Consider the following 19,465-nt stretch of genomic DNA (forward strand, 5'->3'; position numbering starts at 1 on the left):
CCTACCATCAGTTGGTTTCCTTGGAGTGACCGATTCACTTTGTTCATTTTTGGGTGTCAGCCACATTCGCAAATCTGAATAACCTTTGTTTGTCTGTCAGACATTCTTTCAAGTAAAAATGGTGTTCAACAAAAAGCACAAGTTCAGCTCAGAACTCAAACAATCTCACAGTACTTTTCTTAGAGACAACATGTTATTTTAGTCTGTGGCAGAAATGCTTTATCCATGCTTCCTTTCTGTTACATAAAATATTTAAAAATACATATACTCAGGAGTTCAGATTTAATAAAATTAATACATATTACTGCTTCATCTAGGATATATAAAAGTGAAATTGCCATTTTCCCCCTGGGAGTGAATATCAGTGAAAAATAAAATGACTGACAGTGAAGGCAGTTTTACCTCCCATTGCTTTTGCACCATCAGTGTGAATGTTGACAGTTTTGACTCTGTGGGTCTCTTGAAAAGATCTTAGGAGACCCACTGAAGAGGTGTTATGGAAGCCCAGGATTCTGCAGAACACTCTGTGAAATTCTGCCGTAACCTGACAGTGATTGATAATCAGTGGTGATAGTCGTTGTTCACGTGTGTGTGTGTTTCATGAAACCTTTTAAGGACTTTATAGTATAGAAAATTGGTAGATACTTAGAGCTGGCAAAGGTACGTGTTGGATCAGTATGAGTTTCCAGCTATGAATATTTTTAAATACATATTGATAGGAGAAGCTGTGCATTCTTTACCACCAGATTTCCAATTCAGGGATGCTTTAACTCTCCCTACGTTCTATTGCTTCATTATTATTAATAAGCCTTCTGTCTTTCATCAGGTTGGGATGATGGTTTATTCTTCTGTGCACTTCTGAATAATTCTGATTTTCTGTACATGCAAGTTGTCAAACAGGCATACAGGCCACCTATGAAGCAACTGCCAAATAAGAAATATGTTCAGAGACTAAAACATACTTAAATAACCCTTTTATGTTAACACTGTACATGTGAGAATCTCCAGACACTTCCCTTTCCAAACACCAGTATGTTCTCCAAACCACATTTTAGCAGAAGTAACCGTTTTTATTGGATAGGGAGAAGAGGTCAAGCCAATTTCTGTCAAGTAGCTTAATTTTCATTAAACAGCAGTCGTGGCATTTTCTCTTGCATTGTGGTACCTAAAGAACAGAGAATTTCAGAGACTGAATATACTTAAAGAAATTACTGAGATCATCTCTCTACTTTAATACCCTTTTAGTTAGAACTATATTTTTTCTACCAAAAAAATCGAATTAGTTTAATGTTCAATATTTTGAAACTTGTAATTCTTTGGGCTAAGCAAACAATGAAGTTAACCTTTATTATAAATATCTTTCTAAATGAATTGGTACTGTAATTAAGTCTTCAAGGGGAGTTCAGATACATTTATTAGGGATGATACTGGGGGTTCTTGCCCATTCAGTCTAGTGGGACATATAATTTAGAGATTATCAAATATCTTAAAGAATGCATCAGCATTAAATGTAAATAATTTTATATAAACGAGTGCCAGGCATGGGTACCCACAAGTCATCATATTTGTGTGAGATAGGTTTTCATGAAGTGCTGCTCAGTTTTTAATGTAGATGTTCTCAGAAATGCGAATGGAATATATTCAGTGTGGTAGACAGAATACTAAAGATGACACTCCTAAGATTCCTGTACCCTGGTTATTCAGTCAATCACTAATCTAGGTACTGCTCTGCTGGAAGGGATTTTGCAGATGTAATTTCAGTCCCTCAGTTAAACTTGAGATATGGAGATCTAACCTTAACAGTCTCCCTTCAAAAAACAGAGGCAAGGAACTGAATTGTGCCAGCAACCTCAATGCGTTTGGAAGCCAGTACTTCCCCAGAGCCTTTAGGTAAGAGTCCAGCCTGGGTGACATCTTGATTTTGGCCTTGTGAGACCCTCAGCAGAGTTAAGCCATCCCAGACTTCTGACCTGTAGAACTGTGCAGTAATAAATGGGGGTTACTTTCAGTCACTGCATTACTTAAGTAATTTGTTATGCAGCAATAGGAAACTACTACATTCAGACTAAAGGATGCATATTATTATACATCAGTTGGGGATTTATAAACTGAAAGAAAATGAGGCCATCTTAGATGAAAGTACAGTTTATGGCCCTCTGGGAAATCAGAATAAGAAAAAAGAAAATGTTTGTTAAAGGATAGAAGTTAAGGGAGAGATTCAAAGAGATTTTCACTTATCATACCCAATGGGATAGTAGAAAAGTGATAGGATTTCAAGAGGATTTTGTAAGGATTTACTACATTCCTATAATCTTTGCAAGTTCTCCACATGTAATATTTCTTTTCCCCTGTCTCGTTAGTGATGAACAAAAGCACACTAATATGATATGGATCTGAACACTTGCCCTGTGGAGCAGGAAAAAAGGGGTGGGGAAAACTGGCATCAAAGGAGGTAAATTGGGTGGTACCAGCTTGGAATATAAGAAAATGCACCAATCTTCGGGCCTCCAGTGAAGAAAATAAGAAAACCCAAGGCAGTCAGACTGGGCTGGGGCATGACTCTAGCTTTGCAATATAAAGGCCTGTAATTTCATCTATTGGTAATGTGTAATTTCATCTATTGGTAATAATTCACACTAAGACACTTTGAAAAGTTAAAGGGGGCATCATTAGTAATTATGCTTGGACAAAAGCATAAAATGGATGCCCCAAGCATAAGAGTATTGAAGAAAATTGATACCTTATACATCATTTTTTTCTTTTTGTTTAGTTATTAGTATGTAGTAATATTAAGGTAACCTGTGTTATTTTAATGCAAATGGTTAGTAGGTCACTTCTGTTACGGTATATAAAGTATTATCAATTATTACATGGCAAAAATGCAGAAACTGTATAAACTCATACAGAAGAAAGTGCTTTTCCAGATATTACAAAGCTTTACGTCTTTAATACTTAAATAATCTAGTGATGCAGCAAAGTTGTCACTTTGCATTTGCCATAGTCTCCCCAGTTCTGGTGTTTAAGTGGTTGGAATGGTAATGACCCTAGAAAATATTGTGATTATTGAGAGGCTTCATTTGCATTGTAAAAATTCCATTGGTAATTATCTTTAAATTACACAATGCTGGTTTTTACTGGGTTTTTTTGTTTGTTTGTTTTTTGCAGAGAAGAAACTCTCTGTTTAAGGTACTATCTAGTACTTTAAGGTACTATCTAGTTTAAGGTATACTGGAGTAAACACACTCCACCCTTCTCTTTCATTTAATGCAGCTATTAAACATGGGAGAATGGAACAGCTATTTGAGGATTTTAAAAAGTAAATAGTAGCATGCAGATTGGGAAGAAGACAAGAATTTGAAGTACCACCAAACCAGCAGTGAGTTTATTATTTTTCTCTCTCTTTTCTGGACTCAGCATAGCCCAAACTTGAAAGTGCTTATTAGGGCATGTATAGAGAAGCTCTAGGGAATACCTCTAGTTTAAATCAAGGAAGAGAAAGGTCCCTTAATGCTTAGAGAAAGCAGGGGAAATCTCCCCTTTAAGAAAAGTTTCTACATTCTCTCCTGGCCTGTCTGCCAAGCAATCCTGTGATAGTGGCAGTGGGGACAACAGTGGAATCAGTAGGAGTCATAAAAATCTGAGGTGAACCTTCCTCTCTGATCTGCAGAGCTTTTATTCCAAAAGGGCAAGGTAAACCCCATTGCTTTTTGTCTCTGTCCTCCTATTACTCAGACCTAGAAGCAGATACAGTCATAAAAAGTACACGGCTTAGTGAGATAACTAGAGCCCAAACTTCCTGGAAGCAGGACTGAAATGAGAACCACAGGGACATGGAAGGTACCAGAGAGATAATGGAGAGGGAGGAGCTAGGGAAAGTAACCCCATAAAATTGTTTATCAACTCCTTTGCTCAACTCCAAGTTGTGTATGTTTGAATATGACCCTAAAATTTCTTTGAGAAATGAGCTACTAAGCCATTGAGCTACCTCGGTCCCAGACTGGTCCCTTGGTGACAAACACATAGGATCGATTTGAATATCAATTTGAAAATTGACAAGTGAAAATTTGACAATGAAACTGAAAGCTCATAGAAGCTTTGAAAGTTTGGAACGTACATCCTGAACCCAACTAGGTTGATTTTATGCTAAAAAAAAAAAAAAAATGAAAGAATCAGCATTCTTTGTAGGATTTAAGTAAGACTGAGAGTGTTCTAATATATTCTTCAAAATGTCTAGGATACAATCCAAAATTACACCCTCTGTAAAGACATAAGAACATCTCAATTTGCATGGGAAAATACACTCAACAGATTCCCACTCTGAAATGGCAAAGATTTTGGAATTATCTGACAAAGACCAAAATATCAATTATAAAGATATTCCAACTAGTAAGTGCAGGCATTCCTGAAATGAATGGAAGGATAGAAAGTTTCAGGAAATAAATAGAATATATAGAGAAAACCTAAATTTAAATATTAGAATTAAGGAAAGAATAACCAAAATAAAAATTTCTCTGGATATACTGAATAGAATAGAAATGACAGAGGAAAAAGTCAGTGAACTTAACGATAGATCTGAAGAAAGTATGTAATAGGAACACCACAGAGAAAAGAAGATTGGGAAAAATATGAACAGAGTCTCAGGGATCTGTGGGAAAAATCAAAGCAGTTGTCATGGGTTCCAGAAGTCAACAAAAGGAGAGAAGAAATATGACTGAAGACTTCTCAAATTTGGCAAAAGATTTAAATCTGCAGATTCAAGAAGGCAAGTAAACTCCAAACAAGAAATACTTGAAGCCAAAGATATCATAATCAAAACCGAGAGCTAAAGACAAAGAAAAAAATGACATGGAAAAACAACCTGTTATTTTTAGGGGAACAGTGATTCTAACAACAGCAGATTTCTCATGGCAAACCATAAAAGCCAGAAGGATAGCACACCTTTTTGAAATACTGAAAGAAAGGATTGTCAGTGAAGATGGAGGTGAAATAAGGGCATTCTCAGATGAGGAAAAACTAATTTATAACCAAAAGAGCTTCTTTTGCTGGTAATTTTTGCAGATCTTAATGTGTTCAAATGTATTGTTTAGAATTTAAATAGAAGGCTATTTCTTTGTTGTTCTTCCTCCCTTTATCGCTGTTCAGACTCTACCCATTCATCAGAACCCTGATTAATTTACACTTTTGACTTCCCGGATCGTCTCTCACTTTACCATGCATGAACCTGGCGGACTTCAGTATACTTTTCTTATAACTTGCATTCCATTCACTCCCTCCCCTTCTAATCTCTTTGTGGTCAAAGATCTTCCTCAATACTTGTCTGTGTCCTCAGCATCTAGTATAGTGACTGAGCATCCCAGGTGCTCAGTCTATGTACTTCTGAATAGAAATGAATTCTTGATAGGAAAATCATACCTTTCCTTGGTTTATAATAAAAGCAAGGCTGAGCTTATCTTGTTTTGGCTCTTGGCTACTAGTGTATATCTTATTAGACACTGGCCAGAACATAAATCAGACACTTAATATTTCTGTTTTGGCAAGACATGTTGTAGGGATAAGACTGGGATACATAATTCTTAAGGAATTATTATGAAAAGTGGTTATTCTTAAGATATTTTTCTTAAGATCCTTTACTGTTAAAGCTTCAATTTAATTAGAATATTGTTTATATTAGAAAATATTTTAATGGTGCTATTAAACACTGTATGAATGTTAAAATATGCTGAGTGTAACTTTGGGAAACAAAAACCATCTTAATTTAGAAAACTCCCTGAGGTCCTCCTTGTAGTTTTTAAGAGTTGTTCTCACTATAAGCATCTGGAAATACAGCTTGTGCTCACTATACACTTATACAGTATTGTCAGTGAACCCTTAATACTTGTTAAGCATCTATTCTGTGCCGTAGATTTTTTTATTATGTCACCTCCTTTAACCTTTCAAGAGTTCTCTATCATAAGGGATTGTTACCTCATTTTACAAATAAGAAAGCTAAGTTTAATGGTTAACATGTTTCAGATAGGCCATCATATGCTTAAAATATGTTATCTAAATTAATTAGCATTCCTAAGAAAAATGACTGATTTCTCAATTTTACTGTTGGGAAAACTGAGGCTTAGAAAACAGAACTAACTTTCCCATGATCACAAAGCTAAAATTTGAGACTTGGACTCAAACCCTAGAGTATTTGACATAGAGCCTCAATTTTTAAGATTTTATCCTTTGCATTTTGCCTTTTTTATGTATACTTAATACAGAAAACAGGTCATGAAAAAATTATTATTGAATTTCAATCAAGATTTTAGAAAACACAAAATCGTTTTTGAGAAAAATTTTCACCATCTTATTTACTGTCAACTGCCTCAGTGTATAGACCTAAAAAAAAGTGATCTTAAAAATGGCATCTAGAGTTGGAACCACTTGTCCCTAAGTACACATATGTTTTATTTGAAGGATTATGTCAAAGCACTATATTAAGCTTAATATTTTAAATATTGGTAGTTGAGATTTAAGAATATCAGGTATTTGTAATTGTGTTGTAATTATAATTATATTCTTTAGATTTCTCCAGTTTATAGAATTATTTATTTCCTTCACTTGAATGAAAAACACTGATTATACTGAGTAGAAAGCAAGTTATGAACAGTAACAAAATGATTAAAATTTGGCAAGGTGAAAAAAATGTGTCAAACTGTTTCGAAGTTTGAGTTGGTTTGTAGTCATACATAAAGGCATGCTGTCAATGATTTTACTAGTATACTAAAAAAGCAATTTATACAGCTTTTTAGTAGCATGATATTTTTAGTTTTAATTGTCCCTGATTAATGCCTTCAGGATATGATTACGTTATAACATTATAAGAATGCGTTAGCCAAAATTCATGATTTATATGCAATCAGAACACTTTAAATTTTTCCAGCTGTATCCTTAAACTTACTTCACAAAAATCTTTAACTGTGTTTCATCTTACCTATTTTTTAAAGTCATGACAGTTTTTTAATCTCCAAGGCAGATGAAATCATTAAACCTAGTTTTTTTTGCTCATGAGCAAAGTTATATATAAAGCCTAAGAACTCTGATTTATCGTTTTTAAAATTAACATAGCAATGAGAAGACCAGTTTCCAGCCTTGTTTGTGGTCGACTGCACAGTAAAGTTCTCATTACTGATTTACAAGGGTTAGATGTGTAATCTACCACATATGGCTTTTTGAATGCACCACTAGATTTACATTTTCAGAGTTTCACTGAAATCTAAATTAAGAATTTCGGATGGTATATATTATTAATGATATATTAATGATATATCAAAACCACAATAATGTACATTGGAGTCTGGCTTCATTTAAACTCTCTGAGGGTTTAAGAGTTTAACTTCTAAAGCCATCCAATAACCCGCCCTTAAATTTTCTGAAGAGAGATGAAAAGTGGATGTGAAGTAGAATAAATCTAGAATACAATAGCAGGAGCACAAAACTAGCCTGCAGGCATAAATTTTCTCAGTTGTTCTGCCTTGCATACAAAAGTAGTCCTTCTCATTACCCTAATGTGGGGATAAGGTGGGTTAGCTTAGTGGTGTGGTTTATTATAAACCTTAAGGAAGGGTAAAAACAACAAAAGCACCAACAAAATCTATTTTGGATGTGTCCTTAACCATGAAGTCCTCTTTATCTCTCAAAAGGGCAGAAGTTAGGAATTGACCACTGCTGCTCACCCTACATGCCACTCTCCCTCTGGACTCCCTTTCTTTCACTACTTTTCCTAAACATTTACCTGAATCATCTTTCATCTTCTTCCTGCGCCGTATTAATTTTTCATATAAAAGCTTGCCAAAGATTTCAAGTGGTGTATATACACTATCTGGTGCACTAAGTGCACTTTTCTTAGATACCTCCATTGCACCTTTGGGTAATAAAATGAGTGATTATTTACTGTTTTATTTTCCTTCAGAAACCCATTAAAAATATAATACAAATTTTTTTAACATGTGTATTCCCATCTGTAGTTAATTTGGTCTCAATACACATAACAAGGTCAAAAGTTATACTAAATTAAGCAAAGAAAATGTTGCATCTAGCTTCTTGCAATGTATTAAATCTTTCACATGAAGTTCCTACTTCATTTGATTCCAAGACAGTGAAAATGTAAACTTGTCAATATTTTTTTCTATTTAAATTACTTTATTCATCTACCTTATTTTTGTTTTTGTTGTTTTCACATAATCCCCCAATCTCTCATTTGATTCTCTCCAAGTAGCCTGGGTGTTGGGCTATAGATCAGAAACCACCATTCTTTCTCTGCCCTCTGAGACCTTAGGTCTCTGCGTCTTTGCAGTGAATTCCTTAGCCTACATGGCAGCAGAGTACACTGCTGGACTTTGCTCCCAGGAATGTAGCTGGTGCGTTCAACAAAAGAATATTCATCTCAGGGCTCTGTAGCCTTTCTTTCCAGCTCTCTTCACCCACTCTTTATCTTCCCACCCACCCCAGCCCTACCCTTCCATCTCGTACTGCTGCTGAAGATATTGCTGAACTTCCGCTATGTCATCTATAGGTCCCCTACGTTAAACCATCCACCCCTCTGGCCTCCTTGGCAGCGAGAGTCAAAGTAGGCTCAGGAATGATAGCTCAGTCCTTATCTCCACCTAGTCACACAGTATTTTCCTTTATTCTCTATTTGAGCCACCCTGTATTGGCCTGTTGTTTCCCAATCCGCATCTGCCAGAGTTCCAAAAGAATACCACTAATCCTTATCCCCTCCCACCTGCCATCAAAGCAAAGCCTTTAGATGACTAGGAAGACATCACCTATGTGGAAATACAAAAGAGAAATGCATGTTGGTACACCTCAAAATTTATTATCACTGTACTATACAAAACATGGTCTACACATTGGGAGTGAACAAGTACTTGATTTCTCAGTACTTTCCTGCCCTTGTGGTGCTTACATTCTAAAGGAGAGATGGTCAATAGCCATAGTAAATAATTAGATTAATTGATATATTAAAAAAATAAAAATGAAATGAGGCATAAAAAAATGAAATGAAAATGAAACAGAAAAAAATAGTACATCTAAGTAAGAGATAATCTGGGAATGCCAGGGTGGGGATAAGGATCTTTATAATTATAATTTGGTGATCAAGAAATGCCTTACTGAAAAAAGTGATATTGTTATGGAACCAAGCTTGGGTCCATTCGCCTGTGTGCAGTAAAGCCAATATACTGACGCCAGGTTGTGGTGAAGAAAGTGCAGCGTTAATTGTATTTAGCTGCCAGACAAGATGTTCAGAGCAGCGAAGGCTCAAAAAACTCAAACTCTCTGATGGGTTGCAGGGAAGCATTTTTAAAGGCAAGGTGAGGGAGAGGAGTTGCGGGGGATGTGATCAGCCTGTGTACAGTTCTCTGATTGGTTGATGGTGAGGTAATAGAGTGGTGTCACAGGGGTTAACATTATGAATCCTCAGGCTCCAGCTGGACTGGGGGCTACGTGCTCATGGTTATCATGTAGTTAACTTCTTCCATTTGGTGGGGGCTTTAGTATATGTAAAACAACTCAGGAATGTGTATCAGATACTGTCATCTGTATACTTCAGGGAGGAACTAAAAATTCTGTGACTGCTGTATGGCTGACTTACTGTTTAAATTGTTACAACTCTCCTGATCCAACTGCTACTTTGCTTACTACATGTTCACATCCTTCCAATCATTAATTTTTTTTTCTTTGGTATAAGTTAATCCCAAACTCCTAATTTATCCATTATTAATTCTTAAACCAGGCTTTTGTAACTCAGGGGGGTCTGGGAGACTATAGGTTTTCTACAGACAAGAGGCAGGCAAAGGACATGGGAGTAGGGGTCTCTCCCAGAAAGGCTCCATAGGGTCCTCCTTGGTTACAATATTTTAAAAAATTTGAGGAAGTTCTGAAGAGAGATCTAGGTAGAGAATGTTCCAGACAAGTGAAAAGCCAGTGAAGAGGTCTTGAGGTGGAAACATGCTTGACTCATTTGATGACCTCCCTCCACTGCAAAAAAAAGCCAGTGTAGCTGGAGTGCAGTCAATAAAGGAGATTATTATAGGAAATTTTAGATTTTGTGTTTCTTCTTGTGACAACTTTGATAAATTGTAAAATTTATTAGCATACTATTTTATATATTATCTTGATGTCTTTAGGAATTGTAGAGATATTTCCTTATTCACTTTTGGTGCTGGTGGTTTGTACTTGTCTCTCTTTTATTCTTAATCAGTTTATTAGGTATGTATCAATTTTTGCCAGTTTTCTCTTACATTTGTTTTATTGTTCGTTGATTTTCCTCTTTATTATTTCCTTCTATTTTTTTAAGCTTTAATGCCCTCTTCTTTTCCCATCTTCTGGGAAGAATTTTAACCATTGATTTTCAGTCTCTTTTTTCTGATATACACTATGAATTTTCCTAAGCACTGTCATTTCAGCTCACACATTTTTGAGTTTAAAGTATTTTAATCTCAGTTTAAAGTATTTTCTAATTTCCATTATAATGGAAATTGTATTTTCTAATTTCCATTATAATGGAAATTGTATTTTCTAATTTCCATTATAATGGAAATTGTATTTTCTAATTTCCATTATAATTTCTTTCTCTTGTGGACTACTTAGAAGTGTATCGTTTCATGTCTAGACAGTTTGGGCTTTTCTGGTTATCTTTTTAGTCCTTTATTATTTACATTGTAGCCAGTGAACATACTTTGGAATATTTCCACTTTTGAAATTCGTTGAGTTTTTTTTCTCCAATACTCAGTAAATGTTCAATTTTTATAAAAGTACCATATACACTTAAAAAGAATGTGAATTTTGTTGTCAGGTGCAATGTTCTATTAGGTCAGTTAAGACAGACTTGCTAATTTATTGTTCTGATCTGTTATCTCCTTAGTGAATTTTTTTATGGTTGTTCTATCAGCGATTAAGAGACATGTTAGGGTTTCCCTGGTGGTGCAGTGGTTGAGAGTCCGCCTGCCGATGCAGGGGACACGGGTTCATGCCCCAGTCCGGGAAGATCCCACATGCCACGGAGCGGCTGGGCCTGTGAGCCATGGAAATACAAAGGAGACATGCATGTTGGTACACCTCAAAATTTATTATCACTCTACTATACAAAACATGGTCTACACACTGGGAGTGAACAAGTACTTGTATTCTCAGTACTTTCTTTACTTGGTTTGTAATTTTTATTTGTGAGCTCATCTTATGTCAGCTTTCCTGTGGGAATTTTATGTTTTCTGAGATGATATCATAGTGATATTTCATTTATTTTTACTTAACTGACAAGGAAATCCCTAATCCTTGTATGATCCCCAAATTGTAGGATCAATTTGTATATTACATTCATGGTTTAGTATTCTTGTGGCTTCACACCTATGCATGATGGTGGCTTGGAGTTTTGATTTGTTTATCAAGTCTTTTCTAGCATACCCAGAATGTATTTTGAGCCAGAGTTCCTTGCTGCTTTCCTGCATATGGATTTTTAAAGTTATTTTCAAGTATGTTTGAAAGCCATTAACAGCAGCTATTCCAGGCTTCCTGATTTGTGTATGAATCTCAGTTCCTTACTCACTAATACCTGTCACTGCAGATATTTTGAAACCACACCCATTATTTAATGAGACTTGTATCTTATATGATACCCAGGCTCTGACAGCATTAACTCATGATCTTATTACTCCAGACTTGAATTTTTTTAAGCTTTATTCCTGTACCTGAGAATTGTTTTTACTACAAACTTAGCTATACATTCAAAAATTTGTATATTACATATTATTTGGCATCTCTAGGTGTTTTTCAGAAAAGGAGTCTCATTCTACGTGACATGAGAACATAAAAACAATATTTTAATGTCTAAACAATATTCTGCCTTATTTCACCACAGAGTTTCACCATACTTTTCATTAAACTAATACCGTTTTTGTCATCATCAGAAGTCACTTTTTTGGGCTTCCCTGGTGGTGCAGTGGTTGAGAGTCTGCCTGCCGATGCAGGGGACATGGGTTCGTGCCCCGGTCCGGGAAGATCCCACATGCCGCGGAGTGGCTAGGCCCATGAGCTATGGCTGCTCAGCCTGCGTGTCCGGAGCCTGTGCTCTGCAATGGGAGAGGCCACAACAGTGAGAGGCCCACGTACCACAAAAAAAAAAAAAAAAAAATCACTTTTTTTCTTAGTATTCATAGAAACTGTACTGTTAAGAATGTTATAGGTTATTTAAACATTTAAAAGGATCTGGAAGTCTATTTTTAATTACCGTTATAACTATACTGATATTAAATGTATAACTTATATAATTGTACTTTTATAGTCTTAGATCATCATCTTGTCTTTTAATGGAACAGAGGCAGATAATTAGCAAACTAGTAAGGCAAGTATCGTTTTAAAATATGTTCAAGGCCCAATTTGAATGTAATTGTGTAAGTGGGTTTTACGTTATCTGGGCATCATTATTAAAATATTATAAAATGTTTTTTCAAATTCGTGGATGAAATACATTTGATTCTTCTAAATTATATATTTTATTTAAGGCCCTGCATTCAATCACATTTTATATTAGTCTTTCTATGCATTTCCTTTAAAGTATCCCTTACTGAGAATGTGCCAAATACAGTGTTGATGCAGAGATGTACTACAGGGCCTGCACGTTTAAGGAACATAAGCATCCCTCTGTCAGTAACATCAGCTCATAAGCATTTTTTTTATGCTTTTCCCTGATCAGTCCTTTGTTCAGGAATTCTACCCCCCAACTTCCACTTCCTTTCCCTGGCTCACCTCTGCCCACTCAATGATACCGCCAAGCTGTTTCCCTCTCTAAAAGCCTTTCCTGCTTTGATTTCCCCTATTCAGTGTCTTTTGTAAGTTATTCTCCCATAATATCCTATGTACATCTTTATGTCTCAGAACATTTTTTAAATGCGTGTTTGTGTGGCTCAGGCTCCTGAAAGCAGTGCTCAGCATGTATTCATTTTTGTACCTTGGGGACCTATCACACACTATGTTACATTGGGCCTCAAGAAACAGTAGGACTCATAGGTAAAAACTTACCTCATAGGGTGCAATCATAAGATAAATAACTTACCTAGGATTATGCAGTATTTTATGCCAGGAAAGCCAGGATTTTGAACTGAGGTGGTCTAGCTAGTGTTTAAAGGCAGCAGTTTGGGAGCTGGATGACTTCCTTTTGGTAGGATACACCCATTTGATCACATTTAAAACTCTGATGTGGGCTTCCCTGGTGGTGCAGTGGTTGAGAGTTTGCCTGCCGATGCAGGGGACGCGGGTTCGTGCCCCGGTCCGGGAAGATCCCACATGCCGCGGATTGGCTGGACCCGTGAGCCACGGCCCCTGAGCCTGCGCGTCCGGAGCCTGTGCTCCACAATGGGAAAGGCCACAACAGTGAGAGGCCCGCGTACCGCAAAAAAAAACCTCTGATGTCCTGATTAGGCCGTTATTGTAATATGTATCCTGTAGAGTTTTAGAGGTTTCTGATCATCTTGATGAGGTGTATCATATCAGGTCCAGGATAGTGTGTTTTGTTTTCAGATGAGAGATTCTCTTGACTCCTGGTGCATGACTTGATTCATTTTTAGATGACAAATTAGAAGTTGTTTTGGTTTCCTTTGTGTTTTCAGAATTTCTACATTAAAAGAGGGCTTTAAAAAGCATCTGTATTATAGCTATCTTTAAATAACAGCTGTGTTAAATCCTTTCCCCTCCTAACCTCTACCCCTTGTTATAATAGGAAACATGTGGGTTCTAGAAAGGACCTGAAAAGCATGGGCTTTTAAACAGAATAATGCAAGTCATTTAAATTAGTCATGGTTACAATTATTCTCCATAACTTTTAAGTCAAAGAAAATCTCCTCGGTGTGCCAAATGTAAGAACAATGAAATTCAAACTTATCAGAAACTTAGTTGAAGGTTTTGACTTTACATTTCGGTAAAAGGAGTAGCAGTAGAGGGTCGTTTTTGGTTGTTAAATTACACCCTGATCTACAAGACATTGTATTAATTACTATTAAAATTTCATAAACATGATTATCATATTTATGTCTTTAATTTTCTTACTATAAAACTATTATAAACACTTACATGAATTTGGAAAATGGGAAAAAAGGAAGAAAAGTTACCCACAATCTCTTCACACGATACTGTTGCTGTTAACAATTTAGCATATTTATGTGGTCTTTTTATTTTCCTATGAAAATGTGGTGATTTGGAGTTATTTATTTATTGATTGCGGTACGCGGGCCTCTCACTGCCGTGGCCTCTCCCGTTACGGAGCACAGGCTCCGGATGCGCAGGCTCAGCGGCCATGACTCACGCACCTAGCCACTCCGCGGCATGTGGGATCTTCCTGGACCGGGGCACGAACCCGTGTCCCCTGCATCGGCAGGCAGACTCTCAACCACTGCACCACCAGGGAAGCCCATGATTTGGATTTTTTAACACTTAGTTGTGATCGTTGCTCTATGTCAATATGTACTCATCATTTTTGAATTTTATTTTATATAAATTTATATTTTACAGTATAAATATGTCTTGTATATTATAAATTATCATTTTTACCACCATATGTTTTTATATGACCACACAGGAGTCATTGATTTCCCATAACCTGGTGAAGAATTTAGGGCCCCCAGAGAGATCACTGTTCCTTCTTTGTCTTCCCCTGTACAACAGGACTGGTGCTGGGAAGATACTGAAGTTGTACACCTTCTGCATTCCTCTTGCTTCCCACTGTTGCTTCTAAATCAAAATCTCTCTTGCCTTCATATAAAAACTCAGCATTTGAAGCTGAAGCTTGAGCTTTACCATCATGTCCCTCACTGTCACTGTGACTGATCCATCTCCTTGATTCTCGCTCACATTTCCTGTGGATGTTGGCCACCTTTCCCACCTAAGTTCTTTGTGATCATGTGCAATTTCATGTTCATGGTATCAGTCCACCCAACACTACTTAATTATTCTTTGACCTCAGCCTCTACCTCTGCCCTTCTTTGCTCTCATGGCAATACCTAATCATGTCATGGAATTTCAGCTCTGAAATCTAAAAATCCTAAATCTATCTCCAATACTTTTTTTGGAAAGTGTCTGTTCTTTTACCTCATTGATGACTCCATTCTCCTGACCGCTGTATTCATTTCTCCCAAGTATCAAGCTCTGACCTTACTTTACTTATCAAGCATAGAGCCTTTACAAGGTCTATCTCTTCTCTCACTCTCAGTTTTACTGCCACCTCTTACACCCTAGAGTTCTTCCTTTATACCAGATCTACAAAAGCTCAGCTCTCTTACCTATTTCTCTCGGTTGCTATTTCCAATAGCCATCCACCTTTGACCCATGCATCATATAACATTGCCTCCTTTTTCACTTAGACACACAAGAATATTAGAAACTAAGTTCCTTAACTTAACAAGCTGTATCTTTCAAAGTCCTTATGGCAGTCATCTCCATTGTGAACCTGTAAACATTCCTATTAAAGTCAGCAGGGAAAACACGGAGCTCAATACCACATATTTCAACAGTATGTTGAAAATCCTAGCCAATGTAGTAACATTACAGAAAAATATGGAAAAAATATATCAGTATACAACAAAAAGAATAATATAGAAAATATAAGAATTTAAAACAAGTGACAATACTATTTTTATTTGGGAACAGTATATTTGAATGGGTATGGGAGAAGAAATGTAACACTTATTAAAGTGACTAAATTTGATATGTACTGGTTCATGTAGCAAAGGGATATATGACTTGATGACAACCCACATTGGCTAAATTTTAATCTGCATATGGTAATGGAATTATTTTAGTTGTGGTGAAAAACGTGGTGAAATATATGGGCATTCTAAAGGAAATTTTGTACCAAACAGTGGTCATCAGCATGCTAATTATAGTTGAGCTTGATTTAGAAGTTTTGCAGAACATTTAATCTCAAATTATATATTTTTTAAAAATCTTAAAATGCTCAAGAGAATTTTAATATCCTTTTAAGAGGAGATACTTTTCTTTCACCCTCCATCTCTCCCTTCCTTCTTTCTTCCTTCCTTCTTCGGTTCAATTATGACACAAGTTCAGTTACTCCTAAATCTTAGTTTTCCATTTTTTGTTGTTTTAATAAGTACCAGATTTAGCACTCCTAAAATTCACACTACGTTTGAGAATTTTTTAAAGTTTTTATTTCACTTATCATTTAATGAAACTAGATAAGAACATGTTTTTCTCCTCTTTCTCTTCTTCTCCCTTCTGTTTATTACTACCTTCATCTTTCCTTCCCACTTTATCTTGATTTAACCCTGGAATAATTTCAGTCGCCTTAATAAGCCAAATGAAGTAGGGCTTATCATCTCTCTATTCATCCATTCATCCATCCATCTACCCATCCATTAATATAGAAGTTATTCATCTATTTGTGAATTTGAAATGTCTATAAGATCTATTTTAATTTCTAACTACTTAGAGAAAGTAACATATGTATTTTAATCTCTTGGCTGTTTCTTCCTATAGTTATATGTTTTAAATAACCTGTTTATACTACATTTTGCTTAACACATATATCTTCATTTGTCTGATAGGCCAGTGGATACCAGGCCTTGACATTCAACATGAAGGTTTGAAAGAGTAGTTAAGGATAAACTTTGAACTAATCTCCATTTTCAACCCTCCAGCAATGACTCTCCTCAAACCTTGTGTGCCTCAGTCTTGAGCCTCTCTGGGTTTCTGCCAGGCTCATAAAATCCTTCTCTCCTGTCATGTGGGCTGTGGCTCCACTAAATCAGTCCGTGTTCCTTCATGAATCTTCTCTTTCCAAAACCCTGGCACGGTGGTTTATTGTTTTATTTAAATTTAATTATTCCTTGCCATTATTCTTTAAGTTTCTGGAGAAAAAAAGTCACAAGCATTCAGCTAACCACCTTTAATTAGGGGCAACTCTGCTGTAAATTGTAATCAGAAGCAAAATAAAATTAGCTGGTAAATGGCTTTATCTTTGGTAGTCATGTGATCTTTTGCAAATCATTTTACCTGTCCTGACTTTAATTTTTTCATAAAATGAGCTTACATGTATTTTATAAGGATATGAGAATTAGAGAACATACAACTAATTCAAAAAATAACAATTTTATTTTATAACATAACTTTTGTTACTTGAAGATACATTAAAACATACTCTTGGAAGATTATAGTTCCTTGTATTAAATGATATTTATTCAGGAGTATATCTGAATTAGTAAAATAGTACATAAATCTTTGACTAAAGAGTATTAGTGATTTCAGATATTATCTTTACTAATAATTTAAACCAAAAGATCAAATGTGTTGCTGAAATTTTTGTCTTAAATAATATTTCAGTATCATGTACTCCGTGGTCAGATCATCTTATTAGCTAAGAAATTTTCAAAGGAAATATTTTCAGTTTTCCAAGTACCATAGATAGTTTTTATGTTACATTAGTTAAAATGGTATTTCATAAAATAAAATTTCAAAATTTTATTACTAAAAATATAAATGTGAGTTCAAGAATCTTATAAATATAGTTTATTTTAGGGTATTTCTTTGAAACTAGGTTTCAAGAATTGAAAAATATTTAAATAATCATTGCTTTTTCATTTACATTTTCTAAGTTGTAACTTTATCTTACATGACAATGAAAAGTGGTATTTATAAAATGTATGTTTATGGTATGCCTTTTGAGAACTGTATAATTGATAAAATAATTTCATCTAAAATATAAAATTGAAAAGAATATTAACAGTTTATTGACTGACATATACATATGCATTTTCTCCTGAAATTGTTTTTAGGGGCTGGATATCACAGCTTAATATTGACATATTTGAGGGGGAAAACTATCATTTTTCTTTTCTTCTATTAATACCAACCATAAATATTTGCATTTTAATTCTGACATTTGATAATTAACGTTTGTGTTTTCTAGGTATAGCTTACTTGAGTGGAATGTGTAGTGAAAAGAGAAAATGTATTATTGCTGAAGACAATGGCCTGAACCTTGCATTTACAATTGCTCATGAAATGGGCCACAAGTAAGTAAAAATCCTGGCTATGCTAATATATTAGCACGTACCTTTGTAATTTGAATTATTGAATTACATGCATATCTTTTCATTATTTGCTTTGAGCATAAGTTTTTTAAATTAGGTAAATGAGGAGGCAGAGAAGATCATTTAAATTTGAAGAGTGTCTTCTGGATGTTGTAACCATTCCTGATACTCTGAATGAAATCTTACTACATCATTAAAATCCTCATCAGGACAATCATTACATGGCACATGATTCATTTCACTCATATTTCCAAATGATATAAACCTTGCAATAATCATGACACTACACAACTGTGCATTATTCAAGCATCCAAGCAAAACACTATGTACAAGTAGAAATAGTTCCAGCTTCTAATAGTACCTGTTTGTTATTATCCACTACAGAGCAAAGGAATTAATCTGTACGGTTTAGGAGCAATGCATCTGGAAGAGAATTAAACTGGACTCACAATTCATGTGCAATGAACATTAAGTACGTCTCAGGCATAATTCTAAGTAAGCACTTTACATAAATGATTTCACTTAAAACTCACAAAAAGCAGGGATTTCATTTTACAGATAATAAAAATAGCAATAATAATTAGTGGTAGCAACACTTATATAGCACTTACTATGTGCCAGGCATATTTCTACATGCTTTATATATCCCCACAGCGTTCTTGTCAGGTAGACTGTAAGGGTACCCATCTTATAGGGGAGAAAACTGAAGTACAGAGAGGTTAATTTACCCTCCCAAAGTTATAAAAATACTATGATGGAGGAAGGATTTGAACTCAAGTTGTCTAACTCAGGTCATACTGTTCTGAATTTCTTCATTAAGTTGTCTGCTATCTTTGGACCTTGGATTCCTCATCAATAAAATGAGGATAATATCTGTGTTATGAGGTTGGTTTGGGATTCAAATGACATAAGAAATAGACACATATTTACAGGAAATACACTATAGTAGAATGGTGTGGGTTAGGGAATCAGACTTAATTTTGACTGTAGGCTTCTCTACATGCTAGCAGTGTCAGCAGTACAGATGAAAAGTGTTTTAATTGAACTCACATTTACTGAAGTCTGACTCAGGGAGGTGATCTTTATGGAGACCTCTTTGGTCAAAGACATATTTAGTTTGGCCAGCAGTGTTTCAAAAATTGAATCAGTTGCCAACATTAAAAAGTATAAATTTGACTTAAAAATTCAAATTTCCAGATCTGGCAACATTAGACTCACAGTCCCATACGGCAGCCATTCCTTGGAGTTGAGTAGCGTCTGTATCCTTGAGTCTGGGCCCATCTTTCCCAGCTCATCACAGGCGGCAGCACTCTGCTATCGTGCACCCAGCTGACTTCATTTTCATTATATACCTGGACTCTGTAGACAATTGCATAAACTTGTGTTGGCAGTGGAAT

The 19,465-nt window shown here is 35.5% G+C and overlaps 1 protein-coding gene across 1 annotated transcript in view; it reads left to right on the plus strand.

Moving 5' to 3' along the window:
* Positions 1 to 19,465, plus strand: part of ADAMTS19 (ADAM metallopeptidase with thrombospondin type 1 motif 19) — a 281,951-nt gene that overhangs the window by 108,352 nt on the left and 154,134 nt on the right. Inside the window, exon 8 of the mRNA XM_060146233.1 lies at positions 17,945 to 18,050. Coding sequence (XP_060002216.1) covers positions 17,945 to 18,050 — 106 coding nt within the window. The remainder of the gene's footprint in view (positions 1 to 17,944; positions 18,051 to 19,465) is intronic.

Source organism: Lagenorhynchus albirostris, chromosome 3 (assembly GCF_949774975.1).
Source record: "Lagenorhynchus albirostris chromosome 3, mLagAlb1.1, whole genome shotgun sequence".
Taxonomy (NCBI): Eukaryota; Metazoa; Chordata; class Mammalia; order Artiodactyla; family Delphinidae; genus Lagenorhynchus; species Lagenorhynchus albirostris.